Here is an 11203-nt window from a genome sequence, read left to right on the forward strand (position 1 = left end):
CCTAAAATAAAACTTAGTCATCCCTAAGCACCTTCTTTCCTCGTTCTACCCACCCTTCCACCTCATCCCCTCCAACCTCCCCTTCCAGCCACGCCCGTCCCTTCTCACCCACAAGTTCCCAGCTCCCCCTCAACCCCTCCAACCTCTCTTCAAACAATGCAATCACAATCGCAGTTGCGACTACCTTCTCATCCGCCCCCTCTCCCTCCATCTTCGCTCGCACGCCAGCCTCGTCCAAACCAAGGACACCGAGTAACCCTGGTGTAAGCGACCACGACCCTTCGAAAGACTGCAGCGAGATGAGATGGTGAAGAAGCGATTCACCGCTCAAAGAGGAAGGAAGCTGTGGGTCTGATGTCGCTCCCGCTGTGCCGGAGCCGTTTTCTTGTCTGGCCATGACAAGCCTTTTCTTATTCTGTTGTTCTAGGAGCATGAGAGAGGATTGGTAGTCTCTCAACGATGTACTACCTGTAGCCGGTGGTGCTGGGGCGCCGAACAGCGAAGTGCCAGAGTTAGGTTGACTCTGGGCGGGTGCTGGTGCAGGGGCGCCGAATAGAGCACTACCGCTGCTGCTGGGACTTCTGGTACCGAAGATAGATGAGTGACCTGGTGGAGGAGGTGGTGGTACTGCGCCGACAGGGCCAGAGTGATTTAGGCCAGGGGCGGAGAAGAGAGATGAGCCGATTTGAGGGGCTTTTGGGGGTGCTCCGAAGGGAGAGCCTCCGAAGAGACCGCCGCCAGTCGAACTGGGAGCCCCAAAAGAGCTGGAAGCCTGAAAACCAGCACCACCAAGTGCATTGGCAGACCCAAACAGACCACCACCGCCCATTGAGTTGGACCCCCCAAATGCAGTCACACTACTCGTATTACTTCCAAAAGAAATCGCACCCATCGGCGGCCCAGACTGCCCCAAAGCCGGCAAACTCATACCCTGATATATCGGCCCTCCTCCTCCAAAAAAGATCGGATTCCCCTGCAGTGACGGCGCACTAGGCATACCTCTAAACAAACTTTGCTGTTTCTGCCCTTGACCCTGCGGCACAGTATCCACCTTATCATCCATCCACTGCCACCCCTCTGCCTGCCTTCTCTGCTTCTCCGCCTCCTCTTTATTCGATTCAACAGCAACAAACGAACACCACTTTCCTCCCACCTGAAACTGTACCCCTAGCCTGACTGCTTCGCGCTCGACCATATCGTCATACCGTCCCTCGCACGTCTTCTTCACCAAAGCGCCAGACGCGTCAGTGGCTTCGGCGAGCCATCCCCGGCCTTGTTCTAGCTCCGCAATCGCCTTTTTAGCGGCGAGCTGGTGGATTGCTTCGCCAGGCTGGGCGAGGGGTTGGATCGGGATGGTGAGTTCGAGGGGGCCTTGGGGGCTTGTGCCCCGGAGCGTCAGGGATATGGGTGTGCCTTGTGGGGCCGAGGGGCCGAGGAGGAGGTAGAGGGATGTGCGGTGGAAAGGGTAGAGGGAGGGGATTGTTTGGGGGGCTTGGATGATGTTGGGGACGGGGAGTGTGGGGAGGTGGGCGTAGCGGGATTGGCCTGTCGAGTCGTCCGAGAGTGGTTCTTCTGCGTCTGGGTCGGCGTTGAGGTCAAACAGGGAGATTGGTGTTTTGTTCTGTTTTTTATATCGTTAGTTGGTGGGGTGGGGTGGGGGGGGATGATTTACAGTTGATTTTGACTCAGCTTTGTCGTCTTCTTTGAGATCGAGTTTGATCTTAAGACTATCAGATACTTTTTCCACAATTTCGAAGTCATCTTCTGGCTCCACATCGAGGTGAGCGGAGATTTCATCGTTGTTGTACTTGACCTCCAGAGTATAATCGTTGATATGTGGGGATAATGCTCCCTTGAGCATTCGTACAACCTTCGTATTCATCGGCTCGTTCTCGCCAACCGATTGCGAAAACCCGTTTCCTGCTTTGGCTATACCTTCAATCAGCGCATGCGAAACGCCATTTCCAACGCCCAATGTAAAGACCCGGATCGGAGCCTTGGTCGCTTGAATAGCCTCGTTGAGACATGAGAAGATGCGATCCTGGCCCCAATCCTCACCATCCGTGAGCAGCATGATATCAAGATCCATATCCTTGTACCTTCGCTCAATCGTCGCTTGCAGCGGCTGCAGCATCTCCGTGCCGCCATAGTTCGCCGCGAAAGAACCTACATGATTCATTGCCTCCTCAAGCGTCTGCTGGTTGTAACTCGCGCTTTTTTCCCAAAGAAACGAGTACGACGAGCCGAACGAGCAGATGTTGAACTTGACGCCAACGGGAAGCGACTTCAGAAATACTTTCAAGGCTTGTTTCGCAAGCTCGATTCTGGTGAGCTGCATGCTTCCGCTGCGATCACACACAAAGACGATCTCGGGGCGCGCAGGGGGAAGAGCAAACTTCGGCACTAGCGTTGCCATTACTGCTCTGTGGTTCGGAATCCTCGGATTGGTTTCAAGGATGGCTTTGGGCATGCCGGTGTGTTTGGCAATGACTTGCAAGACAAAATCCTTGTCTAGTTCTGCGGTGGCAAGGGCGAGAGTCGCTGATGCCTTTGTCATTGCGGGATCGGCATTTACTGCAGTGGAAGTAGTGCCCATTGACACTGAAATGGGGTGTGTGGGCGACTGGATCTTCTGGATGAAAGATCCATCCGCCATGTCGACATCGACAGTAATCGAAATGCTTCTACTCATCGCATCCGTGGCGGAGCTTCTGCACAAGGTACCTGGGTAGTCGCCATATCGCGGGCATATGATGTTTGGGATTGTGAATCTGATGCCATCGACTTCCATGTCGTGCTTGAGTTCGCCTAGATATGTGATAGTGATGATGACTTTTGCGCCAGGAGGGATGTTGCCCACAGTCGTGGTGAAGACGTCGGAGGCATCTGGGAGTTGCTCAAATAATCCGGCCGTCTCGCCTTTGGAGACTGCGTCTTGGAATACAGCTCTTGCCTTTTCTCGCTCCTTGACTTCACCAACTATCTTCCGCCCCCCGACATGACAGGTAAAGCGTACTACACTGACGCCATCGTAGAGCGGAAAAGTGTAACGGCACTCTTTGATTGCCTTTTCTGTCGATGGATTGGCAAAAGTCTGTGTGAGTACGGTTTTAGAGGTAGTTGCAAGGATGGTGGCTTTTGCTTCGAGTTTGACTTGTGGAACGAAGTGCTTCTTGGTGTTCCATTCATCAGATCGGACAAGGTAGTATAGGCCACAAATGTGAGTCGGACCAAACAAGCTAGTAGACATTTTGAGTGCGACCCGAAGTACAGCAAGCCTCAGAAGTTGGGGGAATTTATGAAGATAATCTTGGCAGGTCACAAATTCTACAGCAATGCAGTGGGCTCACTGGGGGAAAGGCAAATCCTTCAACACGGGCGTTTCGTCAGTAGAAATAGGAAAATGGGGAATGATGTTTGGGAGGATTGAAGAGTGTATGTGGTATGAGATGTGAGTTGAGAATGCAAAGCTGAGGGCTTGTCGAGATTTAAATATTTTCTTAGGAGGCTGTGCCTGAGTGCTGCCTGAGTGTTGCCTGCGGGCTGTCTGGTCTAGATGGCTGCCTAGGACTACAAACCCGGCCTAGTACGTGCCACGACTCGCGCAACAAGCACAATGCCACACATCTGTCCAATGAATGCGATGCAATTGTAGCAAGAAGTGAGGCCCAAACAGGTGAGTGATGATGGTGGTTGCCGGACTGAATGCTTTTTCAGGGACGGACGGCTCTGTTGAGCCGCAGGGCATCATGCACGCATCGGACGTGCTCGAATGACCTCAATCAAGCCGTGAAGCGCACAAGAGGCGGCCCTGATACTATCAATCCATTCGAGTATAGGAATTCTCAACGTCTGGAGTGACATCAGATGACCTGTGAGATGAGGCTGAACGTGGGGTCGCCGATCAGGCCATGCCTTGTTCGGCTACAAGCACTGGACCCTGAACGTCAGGCTGCATGCCAAAAATTATGACTGTCATCCACCATGCCACCAAACAATGCGCGGGCCAGTCACCCACACCTTTCCGGAGTTTCACCGTTCACTGCATAAACTGTCCTGTGCCCAGCGCGGCTTTCACAAACTTTCCAGGGTGCCGCGACGCGTTCTATTTCGGGAATCGCACGGGAGAAAAGGAAAGATGGCGGGGTATGAAGAGTGGTCCCAGCAGCAATTGATTGCAAGAATACAAGAGTTGGAAAAGCAATTAGGTACAAGTGGTTCTGAAGCATCTACGATACAAAATTCAGCAGCATCTGTTGTAGCTGCCGACGAACAGACTTCATTACCCACAGATGCCCCTCAATCATTAGAAGTTCGCAAGGCAGTCAAACCGCCACCAAAAGTATTTGACGCTTCCAAATATAGCACGCGTCTAATCGCACTCAAATTTGCATATCTCGGCCAAAAGTACAATGGGTTTGAGCATCACAAAAATAATTCAACACCACTGCCAACAATAGAGGAAGAGCTATGGAAAGCATTGGTAAAGACGCGTTTAATAACCCCAGCCTCCACAGGCCAGGATGAGAAGGCATATGAAAGAATTGATAAAAAGACGTTCGCAAATTGGGATAGAGAAGGCGCAGATGTCAATTGGGATGGCTGCGAGTATTCAAAATGCGGAAGGACAGACAGGGGAGTAAGCGCTTTTGGACAGGTCATTGGTGTTAGGGTCCGGAGTAACAAGCCTTTACCAAGGAAAGCTCAGCCATCAGAAGATATTCCACAAACAGATCAGGAAGATGAGGACTCGATAATGTCTTCGAAACGAGAGCCCGAGTCTCCACCAAAGCCCTTCAACGACCTCACGGACGAACTCGCTTACATTCAATTACTAAACCGCGTCCTCCCGCCTGATATCCGCGTATATGCCTGGTGTCCAAACCCACCACCAGACTTCAGTGCGCGCTTCTGTTGCAAAGAGCGACGATACAGGTACTTCTTCACCAACCCCTGTTTCGCCCCCGTACCCGGATCCTCAGGTCTCTACAAACCCAACACCTCTGCATCCTCCGAACCCAAGCCCAAGATGCGCGAAGGCTGGCTCGACATCGCCGCAATGAAACAAGGCTGCCAACACCTCATCGGCCTACACGACTTCCGCAACTTCTGCAAAATAGACGCAAGCAAACAAATCTCAAACTTCCACCGCCGCATCTTCCACGCAGACATCGAAGAAGTCTCCCCGCTATCCCTCCCAGCCTTCCTCTCCCACCCAGCCTTGCAAACTCCAGATGGCACAGACAAAGAAAACCAACCAAAACTCTACTCCTTCACCCTCCACGGCTCCGCCTTCCTCTGGCACCAAGTCCGCTCCTTAGTCGCAATCTTATTCCTCATCGGCCAGGGTCTCGAGTCCCCAGCCTTAATCCCCGCCTTACTCGACATATCCGCCAACCCCACACGTCCAAAATATGAAATGGCAAGCGACGCCCCACTTGTACTGTGGGACTGCATTTTCCCGCACCCAGACGAAGTCCAGAGCTCTGAGGAGCGAGAGCACGGGTATGAAGATAGGCTCGATTGGATCTATGTGGGCGATGAGGGCGGGGATGAACCGAAAGCCAAGGGAACGGCGAAAAAAGGAGGGCCTGCGAGTATTGGGAGGGGCAAGTGGGGGAGAGGCGGTGTGGTGGATGATGTGTGGGAAGTTTGGAGGGGACATAAGATTGAAGAGACGCTTTCTGCGCTTTTGCTGGATAAGATTGCGGGACTCGGGAAGTCGACACTGGATGCCGAGGTGGCTGTTGGAGAGCAGAATGTGGGGATTGCGAGGGGTGGGCCGCGGGTGTTTGATGGTGGCGATTTTGGGAGGGCCAAGGGGAATTATACGGAGGTGCTGAAGAGGGAGAGGCAGGATGCCGTTGAGGTGGTTAATGAGAGGTATAGGGTTCGGAAGGGGATTGTGGATGCGGAGAAGATGAAGACAAAGGAGGAGGATGCGGATGAGTAGGTTGATCATCATACCAGCTCCATTGTTTGAAAGATTTCGGACTTTGAAATTCCGTCAAGTTACTATCACCAAATCTTTTATGTTATTCCAGTCGCGGAATCTGCCCTGAAGATCCCCCAACTCAAAAAAAAAAGAAACCTCTCTTCGAATCTGGGTATCATGTATCCAAATATATCCTCCATCTTCCATCTTTTTCCAAAAAATCCCCCCCCCCCTTTTTTTTCTTCTTGGAAGCCGTCTCAAACGCAGATTTGCAAAACTTTCATTTCCCCGTACCCAACAGCACAGCAAGTACTTCTAATCACCAGTGTTAAGCTCCAAATCAATCTGCACACCATTACTAATAGCATAATCCGCACACGTCAAATTATCATGGAACGGCCTCTCTCCCTGCCTCTTAAGCATAATCTCATGGACCGGTCGCCCAATCTTTGCCGCCACCATGGCTTTCAGCAGCTTGATGGGATCGCTAGGTAGGCAAGGGACTTGAGTCTTTGTGCCCAGACGGTCATTTATCGTGACGAGAATCATGGGCTCAGAAGGCGTCAAGGCAGCCGGGACGGGTTTCTTGTTTTCCTTGGTCGTAGTCGTGGAGGAAGCGTCGCGCGGCTTGCGGTCTCTTGGGGAGCGAGAGCGGCGCCGACGGTGCTGGTCGCGGCTGGAGTCTCGGTGGCGGTGATGAGAGGAGCGCTCGTCGTTGTCGCGGTAGCGGTTATTGCGATCGGAGTCGCGCGCTCGGCGGTCACGGTCGTCGTCGCGCCTTCTGTCGTTGTCTGAATCTCTTGGTCGCCTTTCTCGGTCTCTGTCATCGCGCCGTCTGTCTGGATCGCGCCGCTCACGGTCGCCTTTGTACTTGAGACCGCTGAAGTTTTTGGGTTTGCGAGGAGCTGGGGAGCGCCTTGGGGAGCGCGACCGATCACGGTCAGTTTGTCTTGAGGAATCCATAGTCTTGCTTTGTTTTTATAGCAGAATGGTGTGCGGGTGCTGATTTTTACTCAGTTCGTGGTGTGGAGGTTTGGTGAGGCAAGTGCGATGTTGGTGTAGAAAGTAGAGTGGGTTGTAAAAGGAAGGGCGGGATATGTATTGGGACAGAATGCTCCCATAGATCAGGTACCAAACTCAGAATAGAGAAATGGTCTTATCGATAAGTCCACTCAACCAAGCGCGTCATTCCGCTTGTCTGTCCCCTACCGTCTCTTTTTCTCCCCCCACATCCCGCTTTGGGGCTCATATCGCTTGGTACTCTCCTGATGACGCTACGTATATAGCAGCTAGTTCACAATGTCAAGCTTCCTGCACAGCCTCACTTCTCCACCCGCCCAAACACTGCATGTGCTGCAGCCTACGCCTGCCACACTCACATACACGGTCTCGACGCGTTCTGTGTCCAAGACACTCCCGGCGCATGTAGGATACTATGTAGGAATACTTGTCCGAATATTCTTTGGATTGACAAGTGGACTGCTACTATGGATGAAATGGCAAATTACAAATAAGCAACCAATGCTCCTCTTGCAGTTCGCATTGGGCAGTGAAGGAGAAGGGCAACTAGTAAAACTGGTGGAGACATTCCAATGGCGATATCTTATTCCGAGTGCGCTTCTTACTCTGTTCTTAGTTTTTCGAAGAAACTATACTGGTACGCCGTCTCTGTCCTTTCCTTTCTCATCAACTCAATACATTCGTTGCTTAACAACAAATTGCTAAAACTGTCTCTAGAGGAATCCCTAACCGTGCTTCGTGGCCTCGGCGTCCAAACTTCAACCACCTCCTCGACGTACCTCCAAACACCCACAACGCGCTTCATTCCCACGACCAATATTCAGGACATCTTCATACACGAGGCGTTCAAGGGCTTCGAGGTCAGATTCTACCTCATGATTGTGGTAGAAGGCGAGGACGAGGTGGTCGTCGTATTCCCAACATTGTTGCCAAGGAGGGAAGTACTCGAAGTCGTATGGAGAGGGGTGAGAGGAGGACTGTGGGAGCAAGGATGGTCAAAGCCAAAGATCGAGGTGACGGAAAGCAACGAAAAGGTAGAAATATGAAGCCGTGTACGGCATTGCTCTCGTGATCTTGTCGTAATCGTCATCTTCATTTGTCTTGGAAAGTGTGGAAAAAAAATTCTGAGAGAAAGGATGAGCAAAGGTTCTCATGACAGTGCCTATTGTCTCATAGCCATACCTTGAGTCCTGCGAAGCGACCATACATCAAAAGCAACAGATGTTGCCAACGCCACACTCCAAATGCATCCGCATTACTGCGCGTGCAGGTCCCTCTCCTATAAGAATAACGGCACCCAAAACAACAAAGTAGCGACATCCTTCTCTTCCAAATTCATAGCCCATCTCCCATCTCCATCTAGTACCTATATCTTGTACTGTAATCCTTGGGACTAACCACCAAACCTCTACCCTTCTTCGCACCCCGGTATACCGTCTCAATAATATCTATAAACTCCTGCTTATCTTCCAACACCCAGTTGAGCTTGTTGTTGTTTCCCGTGCCGAAATCGCACATCATGTGCTTGTTGCGGAAGAAGAACATGACGGTGCACGGGTCGTATAGTTCGTACATGGCTTTGAAATCGGGCACTTCGTCCAGGTCGCACAGGTAGATGGCGCAGAAGTTTTTTACGCGGTCGGCAATCTTGTAGAGTACCTCATCTTGCGACATGCAGTCTGGGTCTGAGTCGCGTCCGAAGCGGATCAAGACGAGTCGGTCTTCTTCTGAGAGGATTGCTTGGTCGACGTGCCAGCCGGTGCGCAGGTGTGGGAGAACGACGGAACCCATATTTTAATGATATTCGTGTGTACAGGTGACAGCGTTTGATTTGAGGTAGGTGTTGCGGTGGTGGTGGTTTGTGGAGATTTCAAAGTTGCGAGTTGCAAGTCTGATCACGGGCAAGCTAGGGTACAAGGATCCGTGCGTTCCAACTCTCAGCGCTTGGTCATGGTCAAACAATATATCTCAGTAGACAATGCAGTTGGGACCAAATTGCGAGAGGGTCAAGTGTGGGTTGGCTTCATGTTATAGAAAGCTAGGCAAGGCAGCTACCGGCTGGTGATCTAGAATGTTCCTGAACAGACCCCGCACTTTATCCATCAGCCCTACCGTGATAGCAGTCCTTGTCTCTGCAATCCGGTCCACCACGAGTGTGTATGCTACCATTATCGCATTGTGATGAAACTAAAGAGGCTGCCCTGAAAGAGATTTTGATGTGGCTGCGCGCCGTTCCCAATCGCCTCAACTCCTTCCCGAATGTTCCTCAATCGCCCGCCCTTAGATGGAGCTGGGGTACATCATAACCCTGACACTGGCACCGAAGGACTTTGGTGGGAGGTTGTGCTGGAAAGAAGCGCGAACGAGACCAGAGTTGCCTGCTTATACATTAATCACCGCTCATCATGCATAGCCCAGCGAATTGTACGCACCGTGAGTTCGGCGGATCTTGCCCCAGATGACGCGGATGGGGTTCGACTTGCTGCTGCCGACGCGGTATACGTAGGCGACACGCTTTCCAAGGTACCACTCCGCGTCCTTTGTGCTTTCGACGCCCTCGAGCTGGAGCAGGCTGATGTTGGGGTTCGAGTTGCGCTTGCTACGTTGGTAGCTAACGTGGCGGCCCTTGACGTAGACTGAATTTCAGTCAGTGTGTGTGCATGCAAATTCGTCGCGCCGTCTACTTACGGCGGTGGCTCTTTTCCGAAGACATCTCGAAGGCTGTGGGGGGACGTGTCGTGATGGGTGACGCTGGTGCTGCTGAAATTGAAGACCCAGGGTTTTCGATGTGGGAGGTTTCGGTAAATCGCTTAGCTAATATCTTGGCAGAGCTGCCTGTGGCGCAGGCCTGGTCGCATGCAATCCATTCGCTTAGCGAACTATAGCCCAACCCAGCCACTCTGATCAACATGAGTTTCTGGACAACAATACTGTGGGGATTTCTTCATGGTGCGCTGACATTGCTTGCCAAGTCGGAGGTTGAGTACTTTTTACTTCATCTCTGAAGAGGTTGGATATACACGAGTGGGCGGTTAAGACAATTTCTCACTCGTGTGGTAATCTGCTATCGACCACTGAGTCACAGGAAAGTTATAAGCTGTAAAAAATTTCCTGTTTACATATATGCAACAAGCAGATAAAGACTAGTGCAGCCAAGGATGTGAAGTGGCAAAGGCCTAAATCTGTTCGTTTGGTAGGTGCAGTCTATTAGTACATAGTAAGTCTGTATTGGCTAAAAGTAATTTAGCTACTTCTAGTGGGCGAAGAAGAGATTTTGTATATAATTACTATCATCCTTCTGAGGAACAGAAGCCTAGTCCCTAGTAGATGGCTCGTCGAGTAGTGTTTCTATATAACTTCTTCTATCTAAGTATCTCTCTTAAATCGCCTTCCCTCTCGCTTTGAAAATCGGTCGCAGAGACTAGCATGTCTTGGTCTTCCTTTTAAAAAGCAGCTATTATCTTTTTCAGTTGTTTCCTAGCATGGGTTGTTGATTTAATCGTGTATTTTTGTGCCGGCGTACGCTTACGATAGACATTGTAGGCAGTAGGGTCAATTGATGGGGGGTGATCGTGATGCTGATCCTGGACTTCCAACTTCCATCCGTCCCCGTCTTTTATCTTAGAGATAATAAGCTTAAAAAGATACCGTGTTGAGCGCGTGCCAGTACTTATAAGCAATTTCTAATCACCTGCAAGATTTCTAAAGCAATCGCCGTGGTAGTGATATTGGATTTGGATCTGAGACTTACAAGTTTTTCTGTGTTTCAGTACAAAGGTATAGCTATGCTACGTATTATGCGCCTTAAGAGCATCAGAAGTTGATTTCTAAGATTCATTTTTCCTCTTTAATGCTAGCCCTAACCCCACTGACTGCTTATAGTTGGATAACTTCCTGTACCACAACCATACAGACCTCCCGCGCCTTGTATATAGCAAATAGCTCTTGCCCCAGGTTCTCCTTAATATCCTGCGCAACATGATGCAAATGCATCATGAGCAGGGCCTGGATCCAGAGAACACTATATTCTAGTAAGTTTTATTCGAAATATAATATTATATTCTCCTACCTCGCCACACACTGCGTAAGGTCCGTGGTTACCGCAGCAACTAAAGGTCAGATTAGAACGGAAAAGTGCAGGGCGACCAGGATCAAACCAATAGTGTCATACAGGGTTAGGTGCTAATACTTCTCTAGCTCGATCCAGGTTAGAGTAATGTTACAAGTAACAAGAAGGATTCTCTCCTT

At 50.8% G+C, this 11203-nt stretch overlaps 6 protein-coding genes across 6 annotated transcripts; 2 read left to right on the forward strand and 4 right to left on the reverse strand.

The window, feature by feature from the left end:
* Positions 1-13: 13 nt before the first annotated feature.
* On the reverse strand, positions 14-3250 carry COCMIDRAFT_41192 (uncharacterized protein; the record flags this gene model as incomplete). Its single annotated transcript, XM_007694804.1, has 4 exons — positions 14-409; positions 469-627; positions 1052-1621; positions 1673-3250. 4 exons carry the CDS (start codon positions 3248-3250, stop codon positions 14-16), a joined length of 2703 nt encoding a protein of 900 aa, XP_007692994.1.
* Positions 3251-4138: 888 nt separating this feature from the next.
* On the forward strand, positions 4139-5953 carry COCMIDRAFT_9652 (uncharacterized protein; the record flags this gene model as incomplete). Its single annotated transcript, XM_007694805.1, has 1 exon — positions 4139-5953. One exon carries the CDS (start codon positions 4139-4141, stop codon positions 5951-5953), a length of 1815 nt encoding a protein of 604 aa, XP_007692995.1.
* Positions 5954-6250: 297 nt separating this feature from the next.
* On the reverse strand, positions 6251-6484 carry COCMIDRAFT_108708 (uncharacterized protein; the record flags this gene model as incomplete). The annotated part of the gene is made up of 1 exon (XM_007694806.1): positions 6251-6484. The coding sequence occupies one exon, from the start codon at positions 6482-6484 to the stop codon at positions 6251-6253; it is 234 nt and encodes a 77-aa protein (XP_007692996.1).
* A 750-nt stretch (positions 6485-7234) lies between these two features.
* COCMIDRAFT_30591 (uncharacterized protein) lies at positions 7235-8001 on the forward strand (the record flags this gene model as incomplete). Its single annotated transcript, XM_007694807.1, has 2 exons — positions 7235-7592; positions 7673-8001. The coding sequence occupies 2 exons, from the start codon at positions 7235-7237 to the stop codon at positions 7999-8001; spliced, it is 687 nt and encodes a 228-aa protein (XP_007692997.1).
* A 313-nt stretch (positions 8002-8314) lies between these two features.
* COCMIDRAFT_9655 (uncharacterized protein) lies at positions 8315-8746 on the reverse strand (the record flags this gene model as incomplete). The annotated part of the gene is made up of 1 exon (XM_007694808.1): positions 8315-8746. The coding sequence occupies one exon, from the start codon at positions 8744-8746 to the stop codon at positions 8315-8317; it is 432 nt and encodes a 143-aa protein (XP_007692998.1).
* Positions 8747-9235: 489 nt separating this feature from the next.
* Positions 9236-9668, reverse strand: COCMIDRAFT_9656 (uncharacterized protein; the record flags this gene model as incomplete). The annotated part of the gene is made up of 3 exons (XM_007694809.1): positions 9236-9333; positions 9388-9591; positions 9644-9668. The coding sequence occupies 3 exons, from the start codon at positions 9666-9668 to the stop codon at positions 9236-9238; spliced, it is 327 nt and encodes a 108-aa protein (XP_007692999.1).
* Between the last annotated feature and the right edge of the window lie 1535 nt (positions 9669-11203).

The sequence above is a fragment of the Bipolaris oryzae genome (assembly GCF_000523455.1).
Source record: "Bipolaris oryzae ATCC 44560 unplaced genomic scaffold scaffold_243, whole genome shotgun sequence".
Classification (NCBI taxonomy): domain Eukaryota; kingdom Fungi; phylum Ascomycota; class Dothideomycetes; order Pleosporales; family Pleosporaceae; genus Bipolaris; species Bipolaris oryzae.